General features: G+C 41.9%; 1 protein-coding gene across 1 annotated transcript in view; it reads right to left on the bottom strand.

Moving 5' to 3' along the window:
• Positions 1-8110: 8110 nt before the first annotated feature.
• The window catches only part of ST6GALNAC5 (ST6 N-acetylgalactosaminide alpha-2,6-sialyltransferase 5), a 171585-nt gene continuing 155544 nt past the window's right edge, over positions 8111-24151 (bottom strand). Inside the window, exon 5 of the mRNA XM_025417947.3 lies at positions 8111-21385. Within this exon, the coding sequence (XP_025273732.2) occupies positions 21154-21385 (232 nt within the window). The 3' untranslated portion in view covers positions 8111-21153. The remainder of the gene's footprint in view (positions 21386-24151) is intronic.

The raw sequence follows: 24151 nt of genomic DNA on the forward strand, positions 1-24151 counted from the left end.
ACTAAGGCTGATCTGGCTAATGCTACCTCTGAGTAGTGCTTAGTCTATCAACAGCAGAGACCGACGTTGAAACCCAGCCACGAATTGGTGCTTCCCTTCCCCAGCTGACTGGTAATAGGTTGATTATGTTGCCCATCACAGAGTGGGAGAAACCACCCACACAGAAGCAGGCACATATATTGGGTATGGATTTGTATTCTCTACTCTTAAAGCTTTGGCCTGCATCACCATCAATAAACTCACCGAAATCTTTATCTACCATCATGGCCTTCTGCCTGAGCAAGGAACTCAGGTCACAGCAAAGGAAGTGCATCCATGAGTATATGTGCATGGAATTATTTGAACGTACCACATGCCCCATGACCTGAGAGTGGCTGGCCTAATTAAAGACGGAATGGCTCACTGAAGATTCAGGTATGACACCATCTGGAGACAACACTCTGAAAGAAGGGAGTTCTCTTCGACAGGGTACAGGCAGGCTTCGAGTCAGAGACCACTACGTGGCATTATTTTGCCCATAGCCAGAATCCACAGTTCTGGGAACAAGGAGTGGAAATGGGAGCAGCTCTTCTCACTGTTGCATCTAATAATCCATTCAGGAATCTCTGCTTCCTGTCCCACCAGCTTTGTGCTTTGCTAGTATGGAGGTCTTAGTTCTGAAGAGAGGAATGCTTTCATCCAGGGGACACACAGCGGTTCCATTAAACTTGAAGAGAAGACCACCACCTGGCCATTTTGGGTCCTGATAGCACTGAACATGCCAACGATAAGGGGTTACCCTACTGACTGGAGCGATGGAGGCCAATTACCAAAGGGAAATTGAGTAGGTGCTACTCCACCTGAAGGCAAGGGGAGGCCGTATGGCAAAGGGATCTCTTTGGGGGTGCTCCTTGCTAGTTCCATGACCAATAGCAAACATTCATGGAAAGCTATAACAGTTGCCCCCCACCCAAAAAAAAGCAGGATGATTGAAGACTCAGTCATCTGAATGAAGGTTTGGGTCACTCCACCAGATAAAGTAACTGACCAATTTGGCTTCTGGCTGAGAGCAAGGGAAATAAACAATGGGTAGAGGAACATAGGAAGCCGCAGATCTAGAATACCCCATGGCCAACTACTGGAATGAGATTGTAATAGCCCCACATATCTCCTCTTTGTCCGTTACATGTTTATGTGTGCATGCTACTTCTCTCTTTCCCCACTTTTCTATTATGCTAGTTGGTGGTACTTAACCTTATTAATGTAGCATTTAGGGAAGAAACTATTCAATGGGGGACGCCTGGGTGGCTCAGTGATTGAGAGTCTGCCTTTGGGTCAGGGCATGATCCTGGGGTCCTGGGTCAAGTCCCACGTTGGGGTCCCTGCATGGAGCCTTCTTCTCCCTCTGCCTGTGTCTCTGCCTCTCTCTCTGTGTCCCTCATAAATAAGTAAATAAAATCTTTAAAAAAGAAAAGAAAATATTCAATGGGACAGATGGAATTCAGGGAGTAATTAATAGAGGAGCCAATAGTGAATATGGTACCAGTTGTGGCTGCGTGTCTCCTTATTTTGTGAAGCGTGAGAATTTCTTCAGTTGTATAAATAGCAGCATCTTGTGAGATGGAAATATAAAGTTGCATCATTGTTGTATAGTGTCAGCTGTGTGTACAAGAGTGAATGCAGAAGCTAAATAGCCAAAGGGATATACTGGGCCCATGATCAATTCATTGTCCCCTAGCTCCAAACCCACTCATTATGCATCTGGGATAATGGAGCTGAACCCTTTAAGAATTTCTTTTGTAGTTAACATGATGCGAAGCTTTGTCAAGAGAGGGTGCGGGGGGAACATGGCAGGAAGAAGGAGCTTCTCTTCCTGTTTCTGGTGTGCTCCTCCCTGCTGTCTGTGTCTCTGTGTGAGAGCATCCGTGTGTGTGTGTGTGTGTGTGTGCGCGTGCGTGCGTGTGTACGTGTTTTCTGCAGCACCTAGTGGCTGGCAGCACAGAGCACCTTTGTGTGGGCAGCTTCATAGCAAAGTTGCTAACAAAGCACCTTCTTATGAATGGCCACCCCAGGCAACCTGCCCCCAGCAGCTTTGCAGTGGGTACAAATACAGGGCACCTTCCCCCAGCACACACCCTTGGGCACCTCCATCACGGGGTGCTGCTGGCAGGGCACCTCTCTTGGACAACTTTCCCTACACCTCTCAGGTGGCTTTTCAGAGTTCTTAGGTATGCCTTCTTTCAGAGGATAGCTTTGCCTAGCAGTCCAGAGAATAGCTTTCTAGCAAGTTCCACCGAGATGGCCTCTTTGCCATCCAATGAGCCCCACTGCACCCTCTCTAACAATGTCTGGACCTCAGCCCTCTGGGGACTGGGGGGTTCCTTCTCTCTTGGGTCTCCTATCTCAACCTGGGGGTGGTGGCCACCTCTGACGCCTGCTGTTTTTCTATTCTCTTTCTCTCTCAGCAGCCAACTTCCCCTTATTCTTAATTCCTTGTTCAAATGGTTACATAATCTCTGTCTTCTCTTTGGACTTTGACACACCTCCTCACTGAACCTGATGGCATTAAATGGTGAGATGCTTGGCCACAGTCATTTAAATTGTTCAAATTACGCCTCTGGCGGAGTCAAAGAAAAAGTCCTCTTTCCTCCCTGAGAGCTGGACAAAGGATTGGAGCCCCTTCTTACCACCTCTGCCTAATTCTGAAGGCTTCCCTGGGAAACTTGCACTGAAGGTTAAAAGATGGAAGAAGTACTTCCTTGTGACACAGTCGGGCAGCTGGAGCCAGCCCAGGAGATGCACAGACTTATCATACATGTGGAAACCATCCCATAAGGGTCACATCGACTCTGTTTTTAAAACTCTGGATCCTTTTGGCTCTAGGCAGCTTCCTCTTGCTCTTCGTAATAAGTACATGGAAATGAAAAGATCTAGGCAACAGGATTTCTTGTAGCCCTGCCAGGAAAGAAGATGGATCGAAGGGGGAAAATATGTTAGAGGCACACTGGTGTGGGAAATATTCTAGTTTGCTTAGTTTAGGAACGTGCTTACGGAGTAAGAAGGCTGAATAGTATAGTGGTTAAGAGCCCGAGTTTTGCATTTCTGTAGCTTGCCAATCTCATTAATGCACATTATACAAGGAAAAGAATAATTAAACATTACGAATAAGAAAATACACTTACAAACCAATAAAAACCAAAGGTGAGGGAGAGAAATTGAGGCTGAAATAAGAGAGACCAAATAAAAGGAGTAAAAACAGTACACTACAGAAGTTAAACAACAAAACCAGAAGCTCAGTTACAAAGTATAACCAGGGAAAATGAGACAAAAAAATTAAACCTTTAGTTGTTAAAATCAGAAGCTTAGAATTTCAAGGATGTGTTTGTGAATAAAGCAAAAGCAGGAAAAGGAAACAAAAATGTTTTAAAGTGGCAACAATGGAGGCAAAATTTAAATGGAATACAAAGAGCAAGCGAAGTAGCTGGAATTATTCATTTTAAAGGAAGATTTAAATAAAACTGAAACTAGTCAAAGGAATCTAACATTCTCTAAGTGCTAAACATTTAGAGAATGAAACAAACTAAAAATAAATATGGAAAACAAGGGATGAACAATTTAAAACATGAGAAGAGCAACATTTTTTTTTTTTAAAGCAATTTGCCTGCTTTTTAAGAGACACCTGGCTTTTGTTACTTTTATCCCCTAGGTAACTCCAGCATCCTGGAATTCTAGTAGATTGTCTCTGTAACTTTCATCCCCAAGGTCAGGTTTTTTGCAGAGCACACACCTTTGGGGCTCCTTTAGGCCAAAAGCCAAAGGTAACAATCAATTCAAAATGCTTAGCCTTTTTCTCCAAAGGCTCCTGGCTCCTGTGTCTACAAGGCTTTTACCTCATACCCTGAAGGGTTGGGCGTGGACACAGGCCAGCAGGTGCCTGTCACAGATCCTCCAGCAGCCCAGCGGGTGTTCTGCAAACATGCTGCCTGCCCCGTAGCTAGCTCTCGGGGCGCTTATGAAGCCTCCTTCCTTCTCTTCACTTTGGGGCTGTAGCTCCCACAATCCTGCTGTTTGGTAGTGTTTCTGGCCTTAGAGGAGAAGCAGGTAAGTGGTCTCCAAATTCTTCGGCGACCACCCACAATAAGACATGTACCTCTCACTGTGACTCCTGCAGGATGTAGGGAAGGTGTTAGGGTTCGGCCAGAAAGAATTCTTGAGACCTCTTTGGTGCAAAAAGGTGATTTTATTTTATTTTTTTAAAGATTTATTCATTTATTTATGAGAGACAGAGAAACAGACACCGACAGAGAGGAAGAAGCAGGCTCCATGCAGGGAGCCTGACGTGGGACTCGATCCCAGGCCTCCAGGATCAGGCCCTGGGCTGAAGGTGGCGCTAAGCCGCTGAGCCACCCGGGCTGCCCGGCTGCCCTAAAGGTGATTTTACTAAAGCACCACAACAGGCCCCATGGGCAGAAAGAGCCAAACTGGGGTCATGAGAAGTGGTCCTTTAGCTACTTTCAATTTGGGGGCGGGGGTTAGGGAGAGTGTGAGTCTCTAAGGAATTTTGGAAGCAAGGTTTCCAGGACCCTGAGGGGCCTAGCTGTTGTTGGGGAAAGGTCATTTATTACCGTCTAATAAAACCTGAGTCAGGAGACCCTTCAGATGTATATCGGTGGGCCATAAGCTTGGGGGATGATTGCCAACACGTATCTTGGGGGTTTAGAGATAAAGGAAGTTTCCAAGGGAATTTTTGTATGTTAAAGTAGACCTGCAGGATCCTGGGGGTCGGGCTAAGGTTGCCTTTTGCCTTTAGCAAGGTATGAACATGGAGGCAGCTGATGACCTTCCTAGAAGAAGGTCATGCTACCTGTTTCAAGGACTTGCCTATGGGCTGTAAGTAGTAAGGAACTTTAATTTTTCCTCTGCCTTGGTTCCCCATATCACTACATATGTACGTGCATCTATCTATACAACTAAAAAAGAAGTTATACAAAAATAAATAAATACAAATAAAAAATAAAAAAGTTATACAAAGTAAGTACCCTCTCTAACATCATACACTGTTGTCTTCAGCCCCTTTATATTATAGGATTGTCTCAGGTGGGAGCCAGCTCAATGGTTTTCAAAAATCCTTTGCTTCCATCTGCAATAAGAAATGCATTTTACACTGTGACCTAATGCACAGACATGTATGTAATCCACGTGACAAAGTTTTACAGACAGTACCGACATCCTTCCTGAAATGCACCTTTTAATTTTCTGTCCTGTTACAGTTTTATTGATGGCTTCCTCGTACTATCTGGCTATACTTGCACCACCAAACTTCTACCGAGAAGACGTAATGAAAGCCTGGAGAACCATGGCCACAAATAACCCCCAACAGGATGGTAGATCATTACAAACATCCTTGTACTGATAATGCACTTCATGGCTCCCTGGTGCTGCTCTGGGTCCCTACACTGTGTTGTTCTTCCTCCAACACTGCCGAGTATGAATACCTTCTGTGTGAGTGGCACAGCCTCTGTCCCTAAGGCATTTATAGGAGGGGAACCAGAACACTGGTGCAGAGCGCGGCCGGAGAGACTCTAGAAGGTGTCATTCAATTGAGAGTAATGACACAATTTTTTGGAAAGAGACAGAAACCCATATTGCTTAAATATGCTTAGAAATAAGCAGAAAATACGAATGAATAATAATTTTTAAAGCATTTTTGACCTACCTGAATGTTCATGAGAGGTCTGTCTTTAGGCTAGCCTGATCCAGGGCTAATGACCTTGTAGACTCTGTTACATCTGCTTCCCCTGGGACGGCTCCATGCACAAGGTGATTCCTCTTGTGGCAGTAAATTTGGGTTTGGCGTCTCACACCCTACAGCACCATGATCTGGGTGGGGGAAGAGTTTGTATCCCTGAATATTAGGGTCATGTTCCCAACCATGAACCAATTATTGGGTTGGGGAGACTAGGTATGCCAGTGGGTTTAAGCCAATTGGAGCCTATTCCTGGAGCTCCATTCAGAGTTAGTCCCTCGTTATCTACATAGTTAAAAGCGGAAGGATTGATTTTTCCAAAGAAAATATGGGGACCTATGGCCTGAAAGGTGACATGGAATATAGGCTACCAGGGGCAGTAGGTGTTTGAGCCAGGGAAGGCTTGTCCGTAGGTGAGAACACAGGGGAGGGGCGGCAGTCCAGGTGCAGGAGCAGCATGAGCAAACCTAGGGGCCCCCCTGAAATCACCTGCAATCACCTGGAGCTTCGGGACAGTCATGCAGGAGCCGTGGGAGAGGAGACAAGCCATGGGCTCAGCGTCCGGGCTCTGACAGAGACTAAATCTAGCAGCTAGTCAGAATTCAGAGAAAGGGTCAGAGTGAAATTTATATTTTATGATACTCCTTTGGCCTTGGGGAATGCACGCATGGGAGAAAGACAGTCCTGGAAGGCCAAGGTCGTCCAGGCAAGAGTTGGTTAGATGAGTAGGAAACGGGAGCAGGGCGGTGAATGGGGAGGGAGGGGACGGACTGACGCAAAAGCTCTGTGCTCCTTTTCTCTGAACCCTGTGAAATGAACCCTCAATTCTGTGGGCTCATGCAAAGGAGGGAGAGATCCTTTAATATTTAATTGACTTCAAATAAAGATCAAATAATTCCTGAAAGCTTTACTTTTCCAAAGGGAAGAAACTACTTGTTGGGGAAAAAAGCCACTTGTGATGTAAGTCTCCATATGAGCCTATCCCATCAAAGAGTTAAATGACTTTGTGATAAATGAGGTGGAATAAAGACACTTCAAACTCAGCAGACAGGCTCCGAGGCCTCCCCCGGGCCCTCGGGGCAGGATTCATCTCCTCCCTTCCCATTGAGCCTTGGGTTCAACCGTCTTGTTACCAGCTCTCCCCGTGTGCATCTTTATCAGCCACTAGATTATGAGGGGAGGACAGAAACCTTTTTCTGTTGACAGAAACAATTTCGCTTTTCCTCTCTCCCTGCCCTTTCCCAAGCACCTGTACTGGGATCAAGGCATCCCAACAGGTGCTGGAGCCATAGCATTGAATCCCAGCTGGACCTGAACCTCAACTCCTTGGGTTCCAGCGTGGGAAGTGAGTGAGACGTTTAATGAACGCTGGGAGAGACACTGATACAGAATAGCATGGGAGGAGGGGTCAGCTCCACGGGCTGAGAGCAGGAAAGGCTTCATCAGAGGCCACAAGCCACCTGAGGCTTAGGGCTAGTGGCCAGAGAAGGTGGGCAGGAGAAGGGAAGGGCATCGTGTGGGAAGCACTTAGCAGGGAGGCAATATTTGAACATGGGGAAGCCATAATGACGTTGACCTCATGGGTGCCTACAGACATATGTAGCCATTTCTTTCTTTTTCTTTTTTAAAGATGGTATTTATTCATTCATGAGACACAGAGAGAGGCAGAGACACTGGCAGAGGGAAGCAGGCTGATGTGGCACTCGATCCCAGGACCCCGTGATCATGACCTGAGTCCAAGGTAGATGCTCAACCACGGAACCACCCAGTGCCCCAGGTGCCCCTGGTGCCCCCATGTAGCAGTTTCTTTTAGGCACTTTTAGAGCACCTCTCTGCCCACGCTGGGACTGGGCCATCATGGACATGAGCCCTTCCTATATTCTTATTTAATTCTTACTACAACGGAAACAATTAGAGGGACCCCAATTTTATAGAAAATAGAGGTTTAGCTGAGAGGCACACAGCCGCTACCCTAAACTCTGTGAGCCACGACTGCTCCCTGGAGCCCAGTCACATGGACACCGAGGGCTCACTTTTCTGTCCTCACCTGTATCATTTCTCTATTTTATTTGCCACAATCAGGCCATCAGTTTTGAGACCCGCTTAAGGAAGCAGCCCGTGTAGACACAGGATTGACCGTATACGGGGACACACATACACATGGACACACATACAGCCACATCTGGCCATAACGATGGTTACAGGTTTGTTATTACTAAAATAAACCAAACCTGATTTTTTTTCTCTACATTAGACCCACTTACAATTAAATAGAGAAAGAAGAATAATCCTTTAGAAATTGAAACACTGATCCTTTAAAGTTATTTTTATGTTTTCCTTTAAAACATGATTCTTAGCAGAAGAAAAGTTTTCAGCATTCCCAGAAACCCATGAAACATTGCTTTATTCATATGACTTCCATGCTTAACAAGCTTCAGCGATACACGGCTGACATCACCAAGTCCACATCTTCATCTTGGAATTCAAGGTCGGCAACAATAATAAAACCGAAAGGACACTGAGGTAGCTATTTTAATGGCAGAAAAATAGAGACTTTAAGGAAAAGGCTAGAGTGGGGGCGGGGGGGAGTGGTTAATACCAAGTGATAGGTAACTTAACCAGGAAGATAAAATAATTGTAAACGTGTCTGCATCTCACAATAGCTAATGCAAAGTGTGTGTAAGACTACTGGAAGAAAACTCAGTGTCATCCTGGAGGACTTTAAAATGCTCCTCTATTGTTATTTGAGCAGACTAAAATTAGTAACAGTATAAAAAATTTAAACAACCCAACCGGCAAACTTGATTTAATGGACAAATACAGAAATCTGGACCACCAAAATTTTAAAAATACACAGTCTTCACAAGGACTCATGGAATACTTACACAACTCAGCAAATGTATTATATAAAACAAATACTGAACATTTCAAAGAATTAGCATCATGATTACATTCTCTAACTTAAAGCACTTAAGTTAGATATCACCACGCAAAAATTAATAAAAACTTGTATATTTGGAAATTTTTTTTAATTTGTATTTTATTTTACTTTGCTATTTTTTTTTGTTTTATTTTGCTTTGAAGTGGAGATGGGTCCACCTTAAACTTCTTTAAACTGAAGTGTAATTGACACACAGTATTGTATTGGATTCAGGTGTACAACATAGTGATTCGATATTTACACACGTTGCAAAACCATCACCATGATAAGTCTAGTTACCATCTATCACCAGACAAAAAAAGTTTTTACAGTATTATTGACTATAGCCCCTATGCTGTATATCCCCACGTCTTATGTCTAACTGGAAGATTGTACCTCTTCTTCACCCTCACCTATTCGTCCATCCTTCCCCACCCCTCCCCCTCCTGGCAACTATCAATTTGTTCTCTGTATCTGAATGTTTTTTTTGTTCATTTGTTTTGCTTTTCAGATTCCACATATAAGCGAAATTACATGGCATATGTTTCCTCTGTCTGATTTATTTCACTTAGCATTATAACCTCTAGATCCATCCATGGTGTCACAAATGGCAAGATTTCATACTTTTTATGGCTGAGTCATATTCCTTTGTATATACATGCTGCTGCTTCTTTATCCGTGGACACTAAACTTCCTTCCATATCTTGGCCTTTGTAAATAATTCTGCAATGCGTATGTATTTCTCAATTCATGTTTTTGTTTTACAAATACATAGCCAGAAGTGGCATTACTGGACCATGAGATACTTCTATTTTTATTTGTTAAAGGAATCTCCTTATTGCTTTCCATAGTGGCTGCAGCTATCTACATCCCCATCAACAGTGCATTACTTTTCCTTTTTCTTCATATCCTCCTCAACATTTTTTATTTCTTGCCTTTCCCCCCTTCTTTTTAATAATAGCCATTCTGACAGGTGTGAGGTGATGTTTCATTGTGGTTTTGATTTGCATTTCCCTGATGATGAGTGATACTAAGCACCTTTTCACATGCCTGTTGGCCATCTGTATGTTTTCTTTGGAAAAATGTCTACTCAGGTCTTCTGCTCATTTTTTAAGATTTTATGTTCTTCTGGTGTTGAATTGTGGGAGTTCTTTGTATATTTTGTTGTTGACCGCTTATTGGATAGATCATTTGCAAACATTTTCTCCCATTCAGTAGGCTGCCTTTTCATTTTGTTGGTTTCCTTTGCTGTGCAAAACCTTTTTAGTTTGATGTAGTCCTATTGGTTTCTTCTTGCTTTTGTCGTTATTGCTGAGACCAGTGTCAAAGAGCTTACTGCCTATGTTTTCTTCTAGAAGGTTTATGGTTTTATTTCTGACATTTAAGTCTTTAATTCATTTTAAGTCTTTTTTTTTTAAATTTTTATTTATTTATGATAGTCACACACACAGAGAGAGAGGCAGAGACATAGGCAGAGGGAGAAGCAGGCTCCATGCACCGGGAGCCCGACGTGGGATTCGATCCCGGGTCTCCAGGATCGCGCCCTGGGCCAAAGGCAGGCGCCAAACCGCTGTGCCACCCAGGGATCCCAAGTCTTTTTTTTTTAAAATAGAGTATAAGAAAGTGGTCCAGTTCATTCTTTTGCATGTAGTTAGCCAGTTTTACCAGCACCATTTATTGAAGAGATTGTCTTTTTTTCATTGGATATTCTTGCCTCCTTAGTTATAGATTAATTTTATAAATGTGAGTTTCTTTGGGGGCTCTATTCTGTTCTGTTTTTCTGTGTGTCTGTTTTTGTGCCAATGCCATTCTGTTTTGATGACTAGAGTTTTGTAGTTTAGTTTGAAATCTGGAATGTGATACTTTCAGCCTTGTTCTTTCTCAAGATTGGTTTGGCTAATTAGACTGTTTGTGGTTCCATACAAATTTTAGCATTATTTGTTGTAGTTCTCTGAAAAATACCACTGGTGTTTTGATAGGGATTGCATTGAATCTGTGGATTGCTTTGGGTTGAATGGACATTTTATCAATATTAATTCTTCTACTCCATGATCATGGTATGTCTTTCCTTTATTTGTCCACAGTATTGTATTTACATTTATTAATTTCTTTCATCAATGTTTTATAGTTTTCAAGGTATAGGTCTTTTACCTCCTTGGTTAAATTTATTCCTAGGTATTCTTTCTGACACAACTGTAAATGGGATTGTTTTCTCAATTTAAAAAATCTGAATAAATGGGGAAAATGGTTGGCTTTTTCCTATAGTACAATTCCTAATCTCAGGCAAGATAAATATAGAATAAGTGATGAAAACAGAAAAAAAAAAAAAACCACCAGCATTTGTCAAGTACCAAAGAAACAATTATTATACAAGAATCATCTGTGGATGCTAAAATTAGTGCTTATGTTGAGAAACAGGAAATTCACATATTTAAAAATATCTTCCTGCAAGATTCCTAATAATTATAAAGGGGGAAATAGTAACTTTATAGTGAAGAAACCTGAGACATCACTTGTATGAGTCAGGCTTTTCCAGAGAAACAAAACCAATAGGATACATCTATATCTCTATATCTATCTATAGAGAGCTTATTTTTAAATATTTGGCTCACGTGATTGTAGAGGCTACTAAGCCTGAAATCTTGGGTAAGCTGGAAGGCTAGAAATTTAGATAGGAGTTGATGTTACAGTCCTGAATCTGAAATTTGCAGGACAGGTTAGCAAGTGGGAAACTCAGGCAGGGTTTCTATGTTGCAATCTTGGGAGAAACTTACTTCTTTTTCAGGAAATCTCATTCTTTGTTCTTATGGCCTTCAAATGATTGGACGAATGCCATCCATTGCCATCCATCTAATTCATCCTTCAAATGATTGGATGAATGCCCCCCCCCCCCCCCCACATACCATGGAGAGTAATCTCTTTTACTCAAAGTCTACTTTGTCAGTGTTATCAAGTCTGAAAAATATCTTCACAGCAATAGCTAGACTGGTGTTTCCCCCAAACAATTAGGCATCACAGCCTAGCCAAGTTGACACATGAAATTAGCCACGACACTACCTTAATATAATGATCAAATTTAGCGTCACTGTTAATGAGGCATTGACATCTTGTACCTCCTCATACTATGCACTTAAAAAAGTACATCACTACTACATGGCCTTCATTTAAACTTGACAATTGCTGAGTTCACTTAGCTCTAATGCTGAATATAAGATCAATATACAAAAATCAATTGTATTTTTCTATATACTTACACAAACAGATAGAAAATTAAATTTAAAAAATTTATAATAGTACCAGACCTTTCAAACACCTAGAAACAGATATAAGGAAAGATGTGTAAGATCTCTCCATGGCAAACATATGTTCATGATCTGAAATACTTGATATTATTAAAATGTCAGTTCTCCCCAAAGTGATCCGTAGAATCAATCCAATCACAATGGAAATCTCAGCAGGTTTTATTAAATATGGAAAATGACACTCTGATTCTAAAAATCTATGTGTATGTGGAAATACAAAAATGCCAAAAATAGTCAAAGCCATATTGAAGGTGAATAAACTGGATACTTTCAACTTCTAGATATTGAGATTTATGAAGTTATAATAATTAAGATAATGTGTTAATAGTATAAGAGTTTAAAAATGATACAGAACTCAAAGTTAAGAGACAATCCCACATATACATGGTAGCAGCCTATTTATTACCAAAGCAACAGCATCAGTGGAGAAAGGGGGTATATACAATAAATGGTGCTGTATCACTGGATTTCCTTAAAAGGGGTAGGGGGGAAACCCTTTGACTGTTACCTTATATCATATCCCCAAATTAATTTGGGATGGATCACAGATCCAAACACAAAAGGAAAAAAATATAAAGCTTTTAGAAGAAAACATAAGAGATGGCCATGGGCCAGGTAAGAATTCTTAAATAGGACACAAATTATATTATACATGAAATCCAGATAAGTTAGAATTAAAATTATTAGAATTAAGAACTTTCAGTCATTAAAATAGACCATTAAGACATAAACTGCAATATATATAACAAAGGAGTTGAATCTAGATTATATAAAGAATTCCCAAAAATAAATAAGAAAAAGCATGACAACCCAACTAAAAGAATGGTCAAAAGCATTGGTAAATATATGGAGCAAACGGATCTCTCAGTTATTGTTGATATAGGGCAACTAATTTGGAAAACTGACAATATCTAGTAAGACCAAGCACAGGTATATCTGTAACTTGGCAATTCCACTCCTTATTATATATCCAATAGAAGCAAGCTCTCTGTCCATCAAAATGCATGTACAAGAATGTTCATAACAACTGTATTCATGGAAGCCCTAAACTGGAAATAACCCCAAGATCACCTATATTAGAGTTGTTAGTTCTAATGCAACGTGATACTATCTAGTCCCAAAAAAGAACCACTGCTATATGTATCAACAGAGATGAATCTTACAAACATGCCTTTTTTGACTGAAAGAAGCCAGGGACAAAAAAAAACACTACAAAACATATAATTCTATTTATGTGAAATTAAAAACACAGGCAAAACACATCTACATTGGTAGAGGTAAGAAAGTGCTCACCCTTGACAGGGAGATTGACTACAAGAGTTGAAGGAGCCTTCTGGGGTGCTGGAAAGGTACTATGTTGTCATCTTAATAACGGTGACATGGGTATACAGATTATAAAACTTCATCAATCTCTATACATAAAGTTTATGTACATTATTGGACAAAAATACTTTGGCAAAAATTAGTCATTAAAAAAAAGAATCAACAAGACATTCTTCAACATTCAATAGGGTGAGGGAAACATTGCCCTACAAGATACCAAGACTTATTATAAAGCTATAATAATTAAGACTGTATGGTATTAATACAGAGATAGACAATTTGGGTAGAATGAAACAATATAAAGGACAGAAATAAATCCTCACGTATATGGAAATTTGATTGCTGATCACTGGAGAAAAACTGATTCTTCTCCATAAACGGTGCTAGGACAGTTGGCATTTATATAAAACAAAAGGGATTTCTAGCTTGCTTTTATGCAAAAGTATAAATCCTTTACTGCCACAGAAGAGACAAAAACTTTGAAGTTTTTAAGAATAAAATATAAGAAAATAACTATTGATCAGGAGATGGAAGATTTAGTAAAGAGGGTATAAGAAGCTCTAATCATATAAGAAGATGGAAAACATAACTACATTGATATTAAAAACTGTTCACTGAAAGTCACCATAGAGAAATAGAAAAGACAAGGCACAAACTGCAAGAAGATATTTGCAAACAGTCGACAAAAATTACTATCTATTCTTATATTAAGAATTCTTTAAGAGAAAAAAAGGAAAAGTTAACTATCCCGGCAGGAAGGTGGACGAAAGTGGGACAGGCATTTTACAGACGAGGTAATGCTAATAGAAGAGAAAACATGCTAAACCTGATAAGAAATGAGGGGAAATACAAGTCAAAATCACAATGAGATACAATTTACAGGTGCCAGGAGGGCAAGGTTTCACAGTCCGAAAAAACCAAGCCAAGTGTTAGCAAAGATGTGGACAGCCACCGATAGGAGTATAAAGTGTCCAGCCACTTTGGAAAACAATCTAGCGATACCGAGCACATGTGTACAATTTTACGCTATCGCTCTGTGATTTTATTCCTTAGGTGTAACTCTCCGTATAAAACTTCCTGCACACGTGTCCTAAAAGACTTTTCGAGGAATGAGCATAAAAACATTGTACATACTCTCAGCAAACCGAAAACCCGAATGTTCCCTGAAAGAAGGGATAAAAATAAGTTAGGGTATCGCCACACACTGGCATTCTGCAATCATGAAAATAAATTAGAGGAGCAGGCAGAGAAAATGGATAGAAAAAAGATACAGCAAGCTTGGAATGTCCTAAGTCTTTTTTTGTTTGTTTGTTTGTTTTGTTTTTTTTGTTTTTTTTTTTGGAATGTCCTAAGTCTTATGATATTTACTACTATGTGAAACTAATACATTGTTTATTGATATATCTGTAGGTGATAAAACTATTTAGAAAGTAAGTAAATTGAAAATCCAAGACAACGGAAGGAACACTAAGGTGGGCTTCAAGGTTGGTGGTGATATTCTCCTAACGTTTGCCTCATAATTTATTATAATTGCCATTTATTTTATATGTATCAAATGTAACACACCCTGTGAATATGCTGAAATAGAGTATTTCAATATTCTAATAGAAATTGCTATCTATAGGCTAAATTTCTGCCAGCAAATACATGGTGACTGAAGGTAGAGGCTCCAGAGACAGACCCTGTGGCTTCTAACCTAACTTTCCTACTGATGTGCCTCAGTTTTCACATCTGTAAAAGGGGAATGATAAAAGAACCCATTTATTAGGGTTATTGTGAGGATTAGTTGCACTTACAAAGCTTTCAGAGGATGCCTGGGACATGGCAAGCCACCTGTTGACTCTCATCTTCATTGCCCAGGCGGCTGGATGAGCTTCTCTTACTCTCAGTTTACTTATCTGCACAACAGGATAATCAGATTATTGTGAAAAAGTATATACAAAGCACATGACACTATGCAGACCACTCAGTAGGTATTTAATGATAAAATGGAATCTTAAAGATTTTGGTTCAGTCTCATGAAAAACAAAACCTACATTTGGTTTTAAAATTAAAGAACTAGTTTCCCTGGTACAGAAGTAAAGCTGTTACGCTTGAGATGATTTACGTACACAGCAAAGACATTCTTTTATGTGTAGTTGGACATGGCATTTACCAGGTTTTTCCCAATCTCCCAGTTGGGATTCTGTTTGAAATCCTATTATTAATGTCTTTTGTAATATTTTATGAAATAATGTTTTGCAGTTACAATAAAAATTTTGAAAATGTGGGAAGATCTGTCCATTCAGAAAGAAGCATTCTCTCAGTTTAATGTAGTGTCCTAGCCCTTTGCCTACACTTTTACAAATGAAACTGAGATCACGCAAATACGTGGAAGAACAGGCAATGAAAGAAGAAGGATTCCAAGGGGTCCACACGTTCAAGAAGGTAATGGTCATGGTTCCTTGAGGAGGCCCCCACTGGCAGCTGACTCACCTTGACTGACTGGCTTCCGTCTTGCCCTCTCTTGTAACCGGGAGGTAATTGGGCACCAGATGGCATCCAGGTGGGGACTCAAGATGGTGACTGGGATGCTCCACCTGAGGGCAGCTTCTCCTAAGAGCTCTCCTTTCCCCTCCTGTTCTGGAAGGGATACAAGCATTTGGGATCTGCCTCATGGAAGCAAAAGGGTTTGGGGCTTCTTGTCGGTTTCATTTTGATTTTAAGAAAAATGTGCCCTTAATTGACACAGACCCTCAGAAATCACCAGCGGATTCGCAGCAGATTTGGGAAGCTGTCACGTTGACGGCAGGCTACAACTCATCTCGTTACAGCCTCCCTTTTGTAGTTGAACCAGAGGAGTCAGAGCCCGGGCTGCCTCTACATATGGTATAGCATTTGTCAATATTAAATTTAATTTGTGCTACGAGCGGCCTGCTGACGGCGAGAACACAAGCCTGCTGAACTTCGCTTTGTGTGTTCAGCACAGCCAACATTAACAAACCTAATGAATTCAGCTACATTATCCTGCCCAATCTAGGCCAGTTCTGTTGATTAAAATCGTTACAGGTTTGAGGGCTGACCCTGGAAAATCCCACTTAAAATTTAACTACTTCATCACCAATCCTGTCTCCTGTACTTCTCCAATGGAAGGATACACCCCGCTTACAAAGCCAGTGGACCACCATGAAGAGGTCGTCATCAACAACAGACATTTATTGAGCGCCTATTGTGTGCAAGGCACTGTGCTAGGGACGAGGCTACAAAGACAAAGGAGAAACGGTCCCTGCTCGCAAAGAGCTTACAATCTAATTAGGCTAATAGGACACATACATAAAGAGACAAGAACAATCCAAGGTAGCATTTAATATTAGGGCACGGAGTAAAAACAAACAGGATTGCAGCCTTTTTTTTTTTTTTTTTTGCTTTTCTATGGTGGCTCAATACCCTGAGTAGGTGAGGATGAGTGAGCTACAATAGAGGGTTTACTCCTGCTCGTTTTTGAAGCCTACAGACCCTCTCTCACCTCACTCCACTCCAGTGTCTTCTGGCAGGTGCTAGAACCTAGGCAGTGGATTCACTCTCCCCCCAAGGCCTTAGTATTCTGGTTCTCTTTGAGGTGGCCTTTTGATAGATAGGGGGACGCATTGTCCCAGTTTGTCTGGGACTTGTCCTAGTTTAAGCACTAGAAATCTGTCTTGAAGTCCCCACCCCCACCCCCACCCTCCACCCCAAGCCTGGGGGAAACAAGGACAGTACTTGTGAAGTACCTACTCCTGTAGCCAGATGGAGTCCTCCCACCTACTAGGGTCACTGCATCGCAGGGCCTACCCCAAATCTGTTCCCCAGGTAGGTCTCTAGTTTAAAAACCTACCAGACTAACTTAAGCCTCCAAAGACGGACGGCTGGTTCAAGAGCCCAGTGTATACAAAAGACAGGAGAGCATGAAGGTGGAAAGATGGGATTGAGGTTTCAGAGAGAAGCAGTGAGGATGGAAGGAATGATTGGATTGGATCAAGGTATGGAATGTGGAGGAGTGTTACCCTCCCCTCCTAACACCGCAGACAGAAGAGGAATCTCGGAGTAAGTCTGAATTAACAACCTGAATCACCCCCCACCCCAAGTGGGATTCAAGGTGTATTTCCATGAGGTCAACTCCTACACAAGGGCAAATACTAGGGTGGCTACTGAATAGGTGCGGATATGTTCCAACAACTCTGTATTAATCCTGACAAAATTCCGACGTGTTCCTTTCACTTCCACTTCACATTCCTTTCAGCTTCCTAATCGATAATTCTAACCTTCGAGGTGAGTTTTTGTTCCCGAATGAGGTTATATCCTTCAATTTTAATGTAACCAAAATGGATCAGGAATGCAAAGTATTTCAGGACACAAGGGTAATCTGTCCGGAGAGGTGGTGGCGGTGGCTGGAATCTAAAGCACATACTTGGCAGCAATTTAGGGATTCCGAGAGACCACACACAAATTTCTCTTCCAGGTACAGTATTTTGCGGTTTGCTTTCATTTCTTTCTTTCTTTTATTTTTTTTTTTTAAGATTTTATTTACTTATTCATGAGAGGCACAGAGAGAGAGAGAGATAGAGAGAGAGAGAGAGAGAGGCAGAGACACGGGCAGAGGGAGAAGCAGGCTCCATGCAGGGAGCCCGACGTGGGACTCGATCCCGGGTCTCCAGGATCAGGCCCTAGGCTGGAGGCGGCGCTAAACTGCTGAGCAACCGGAGCTGCCCTCTTTCTTTCCTTCTTTCTTTTTCTTTTCTTTTCTTTTCTCTTTTCTTTTCTTTTCTTTTCTTTTCTTTTCTTTTCTTTCTTCTTTCTTTCAAGTATAGCTCTCACTCTGAAATCTCAGGACCTTGGAAGTTCCTGAATCACCCTGGTTTTATGTCTAGCCCTTAGGAGCACATACCAGGGTCAGTGAAGCACAGGGACTTAGTTACCAAACACCCATTAACCATAATGGAAATCACACAGCAAAGTCCCCACGCAGCACACTGAATATTTACCTCCTAATGTTCTTTTAATGTACGCTTTCTTGGGTGAATATTTACCGTACAATAATAAATGTAAGATTCCTCTTTTTATGGGCCATTTGAAGTGATTGATTTTGTTTGTGAATTCCTGTATCTTTGCCCATAATGGCTATCTATTGTAATGGCCTCTGCCAAATGTTCTTGCGTTGAAATAACAGACGCCATGGATCGGCCAGCTGTGGCTTTGTATTACTGTGGTCTTAAAAGCCAGGCGGTAGCTGATGACACAGCTGGGAAAGAAGAAAAGGTGTATAACATAACGAGTCCGACTAAGACGTCCAACACAATGGGATATTGAAATCACTGAGGTCTGTAAACATGCTTCTGTAGTCATCTTTTATATCAGGGTTGATGTGTAATGGTGTTGAAGGGTGTTGAGACCGAGAGTCACAAAATGATAGCAGCAAGATAAGAATTCAATTGCCCACAGCCAGGTCCATCAGCATAATCTATCAGAATTCTAGGCTTTTTTTTTTTTTTTTGCAATGGTATAATAAAAACCACTGCCCAAGTGATAACTCTGACACCTATTTATACCGTATTTTTAAAAATATAAATTCCCACATTCACATATCTTAGCTACGCTTAGACTGAAGCTATTTCCCAGTGAAGCCAGGGATTTCAGAATTTGGTTGCTTTGAGCTCTTCTGAGTATTTAGGAGGGAGGAAGAAGTTACAAAAAAGATGGAGTTATCATATGGTCTTTTTAAAAAAAAACCCACAAAAAACCGAATCCTAAAACCTAAAGATAACACAGGCATTTGAGATATTATTAGATTAGGTAATTTAGCTACATTTTTGCATGTCCCAAATATGCCTTTCCAAATTTCCATAAAAATAAAACTTGTTAAAGGAGCTACTTACATCTGAACAACATCACGTCTTCAAGTGATGGTAAAGGTAGCCAGTAAATCAATCATATGAAATTCATACTCTTTTTCATATGTTCATAAAGTATTGTGTGTTCAGAGTCCATGCTGCAGAAGAGATTGTGCTGGAATAAAATGCTACAGTCTCTTTTAAAACTAGGAGAAAATTTAAAAAACACATACATTTGAATTGTACTGGCTTTTAACAGCTCAAGCTACACCACAATAATCCCAACTTTGTTCCTGCCATATAAATATCCGGACTGTGTTTGCATCCAACCACAGTACTCCCTAAAATTAGTAGTACTAGTTAGTGCAAGGGAATGGAATCTTAGGACTAATTAAGGAAAGGCAAAGGAAGTGGCAATGTGAGAAATCTTTAATCCCAGGTCAGGTCACATTCTGTAAAACAACGTTGGTCTCCATATGTAATACGTGCTGGTGCCTTTGCATCAGAAAAACCACATGCCTTCTAAGTCATGTGTAAAAAAAAAAAAAAAAAAAAAAAGACACACTGGTATATTTTTAAAAAGACTATTTTTGAAGAATATCACTTGCTTAAATGAATGTCCTATTTCATACTGGTATCTTGGCTCTGAATAGAAGGAGTCCTTCTTACTCCTCCAGACCAGGGAATGGCTAGGACTGCCATGTAAGACTTGCACCGAGGGAATCTGAATAGTTCACGGGACACATGAGTCGTATGATAGGGACTTGCGTTCTCTTCTCACAGACTCTCAGAAGGGCTGTTCCTTGCTCCTGTAGCCAGGAACCAACACCACAGAGGCACGCTCTCTCTCTCTCTCTCTCTCTCTCAGGTTTTTTTTTTTTTTTTCAACCCTCGTTCCCCCTTTGGGTGCAAGAAATACCAGAAATGCAGGGGGTAGACTAGTAGCCAATGGGGACCAGTTGAGGAAGTTAGCTGTTTAACCACAGAGGGAGATAGATAGTAGGGGAATAAAAAGACCCCCCAAAATCAGGCTTTTGCTGCTGCGGAAACCCCATCATTCCAAGTGCAATGCCCTCAAACGGGTCGAGAGGCTTACAGAATGTTAGATTTGGAAGGAAACTTAACGCAGTCATCTGGTACAGGGGCATGATTCTCAGACAAGGAAACTAGGGTTTACGCCAAGGAGCCTACACCAACTATTACTGAAGATGTATCTTTTTGTTGTAATAACACCGTTTTTGGTTATCAGTTTTGTCATCTGGAGCATTTTACGTTAGAAAATGTCACAGCTATTCTTGAAGCCTAAGGGTTCAAAAAATGCAATGCCACATTTCCAAGCCAACCACATGCTAACAATGAGCATCGTGAGCGTAGTCACTCATCAGCCCCATCACTAGGTGTTTTCCAACCATCATTCAGGGTTAAAGAGCTAAGAAGGAAAGATTAGCACATAATCAACATCTATAAAAATACTGGCCTAGAGTACACTAAAAAACTCTTAATAAATAAATAGTGGGCATTTGCTTTATGAAAGTCAGTGGAGATGTGCTCTTCAGAAATCATGTCCAGACGTTCGGACTGCTTTTTACAAATCACACATACAGAGCCCAACGGATGACAAAGATTATAGATCAGGTTAGGATACAACTTGATAGAAAACTGTCTTTCGATGTGGTATTTCTATAAAGGAACACAACTAACGTTGAGTTGCTCGTGTTTCGGTTTTGAAGGCAATACTTAAAGAGATCCAGAATGTTCTTTTAGCCATGGCAGCAGCATTGAAATGAGTGTTTAGCTCCGAAGGTCCCTTTTGAGAGGAATGACACTCATGGGGACATACTAATTCTTGAATTTTCTCCTTACACACCAACCGCACTGCTTTGTAGTCACGCCTCAGAGGCATCTGTACATGTTGCTTACTGAGGAGTTTCCTGCTTCCAGTCTGGTCCCTCTTTTGTGTCTGGTGGCTCAGGACGTCCAGTGCCCTGGCGTCTGATACAGTAGGTACGTGGGATTTCGGTCTGGCACACGCATTGCTCAGAAGACAGGTTTATTCTCAGGATGCTTTATAGCAAGTGACTCTGGTTTCCAGTCTGGTTGAAAAAAGTGAATGTTGAATGTCCGTGCCCAGTTCTTAAAGACGCGTTTCTCCGTGATGAAGCGGTGATGACTGCCCTTCCGTCCTCGCTCGTGGGAGAGGTACATTGTACATTCATCAGGTCCGAAAGGTTCATAATAGTGATAAGGTACTGAAGGGTGATTGGGGTCCCTGTAGGAGGAAAACGAGATGACTGAGTAATGGGGGAAAAAAATCCCTTTGACTGATTAAGCTGATGAACACAATGCAATATTTCCAAGTTAAATAAATTTCAACAAATGGTTTTTCTGATGGGTACACTTAAGCAAGGGGAAAGCTTTTGAGGTTCTGAAGTAAACGCACTGAGCATCATTATCAAAGAGATTATAGGGTGTTATATGAATTTGTTCTCTGTGGAAACTTCTCCTAAGCCAGCCCTGCCCACTGTGCTCCAGCCATACTGGCCTTTCTGGTCATCAGCTCTGCCAAGCTTGACCTTGAGGCCTTGGCACGTGAAGGCGTCCCCTGGTTGTAACCCACTCCTCACCAGTTCACTCCTCACCCCTGGGCATTGACTTAAATCTGTCCTCTTCAGAGAGGCTTTACCTGACACCCGTCCCTTTGCTCTCAGTCAGATTTATTTTCCTTACAGCATTAATCCCTCTCCAGAGTTGTTTACCTGTTTATTGTCTGTTTATGAGGGCAGGCCTTGGTCCTGTTCCTAGTAGGTGCTCAATAAATAATTTTTGAATTCCTGTTGTTGAGAGAAACTTATATGGAGTTAGCAGCTAAACAGCAAACCTCTAAAGAAAATTTCTCCTCCAGCACGGTAGGTTGACGATCCTGGTTTGATCCCATGGAACAAGCACAGCAAGCACGATGCCACCATTTTCTTCTTGTTGCTCTAGGTAAACAATGGACTCAAATCCACAGTCTCTGAATCCAGAAATTCCAAATCCTCAAATCCTTGCATTGTAGCCTGATAGCCCCAACATTTTTTTTTTTCTGTTTCTCTATCCCTATTTCACCTCAAATGAGAAACACTGGCTCATTTCTTCAAGGTAGCGTGCAAAGGATTAACGTGTTGAGGAGGTTGGGTGCTCTGTTGTGCGGTTACTAAGATATCTGACCCCCAAAGAGCCCCGGTCCAGGCTCGTTTCCATTCTAGTCCAATCCACTCCACTTCTTCAGTCTTCAAGTCTAGATGATAAATTTAGTCAAGGTATCCCAGCAGGTCAACCTTCCTAATCTTGAACTACACTCACCAACCGGCTTTCACGAAGGGTTTAGTTCTTCTCTTAAAAGACCCAGGCAAACCACCTTTCCGTGCCTGGTCCCCTGGGGTCCCCACTCCGGTCACTCGGGCTCTATTCTAAGTACCAGTAACTTTGTTTCCCAGAGATGTTCATCCTGCGAGACACCTATTCGTCTCCTTCAGAGGAGATCAATACGCAGATAGCTTCTAGAGTAGCAACTTTACTGAGGTCAGGGATCGAAGTCTTTTATCAAGAGGGGTGTCAAGTTTGTGGCTCTGACAACAATAAACCTTTTGAGCTGCCTGTCCTCTGAGGTTAAAGTTCCTCCAGGAAGAGAGATTTATGATTTATTTTCGTCATGCAGCATTTAAGCGTTCCTCATCCTGGGTTGGATGCTATGCTGAATTAATCCTTTGCATCTCTATGACATCTCAGAGGAACCTCTGTTCCACGGTGAAACTTCAGATCCGGGCCTGTCTGGTTAATAAAGATTTCACTCACTTACTTCAGAAATAGGAATCCCCTTAGAATTTTAATAGAGGGTATTTTCGAGTCAGAAAATGCATTCTAGGAAGAAGTCAGGTTGGAACTGGCCACCATGGAGAAAAGAATAAACAAGAAAAGATAGTTTGTGAGACAAATGGCCCCAGAGTCATACGGCGTAATTTGGGGGAACCAAGCCAAATTCACTGTGCCACGGTCTACTTGGGGTTAAGCTTTTATTCCAACATGCATCAGGTGTTAAATCTGATTTATCTACACTTTGAACATATTACTGGCATCAATCTGATTAAAGAAACAATTAGGCTTCTAAAAATAGCATGAGATTGAGTTGGCACCTAGGAATACAGAGAAATTGGAAACCAGCGAAAGGATGCCCTAAGATCGATTTCCTGATTCAAGAAGACCTTCTCTTTGAATGAAAACTTACCTGGCTCCCTATTGATCACCTAAATGGAGGATTAAATTTATGCATTTGATTGTTATGATTTCCAAAGGGTCCAAATAAGGGATTGTTTCCACACTTTTAAAAATCTCTGTCCAAGCGGCAGAGGAGTGCTTTGTGGGCCTTGCGAGGTCAGAGCCAAGGCAACTGCAGGGACAGGCCCCCCGGGGAAGGCCTGCCACCAGCCATAATCCATAATCCACTGTTCGGGCAGGAAGGCCTTCCCAGTGCAAGGCCAGGACTCCCTGGGTCTGTTCTCAAACCCGACTCTGACTTCCCGAAGGCTGCCGTGGCTTTTTCTTCCACCACCTGACCCAACAGCAATTAAGGGCGGCAGGACTCCCACGCCAGGAGGCCACCCTGGTAGGGAGGTAGTGGCCCCAAGTGCCTGTCTGGGGACCCGGGGACGCTGAGGGAGTGACGATGTGGGGCCAGGGGCGGGGAGAAGCACACGGCTCCGTTTCCCAAGCGGCGGTGGCCTGTCATCAGCACTCCAAGGGCCACCTCGGGAATAAATCCTGCAAAAATAATGTACAGAAGGATTTATATTTCTTTAGAGAGGAAGCAGAGTGGAGCAGGGGCTGGGGGTGGGGGTGGGGGCAGTGAAAGCACAAACATTCAGCGCAGCAGGGAGCTTTGGGACAAACCATTGCCTGCGTTCCACCTCCACCGACCTGGCTTAATTGATCTGGGGAGGGTCCCAGGCAAGGCGATTTGAAAAGGGGCCTTAGGTTCGAGCGTCAGAATAAATCATGG

Source organism: Canis lupus, chromosome 6 (genome assembly GCF_003254725.2).
Source record: "Canis lupus dingo isolate Sandy chromosome 6, ASM325472v2, whole genome shotgun sequence".
In the NCBI taxonomy this organism is placed as follows: Eukaryota; Metazoa; Chordata; class Mammalia; order Carnivora; family Canidae; genus Canis; species Canis lupus.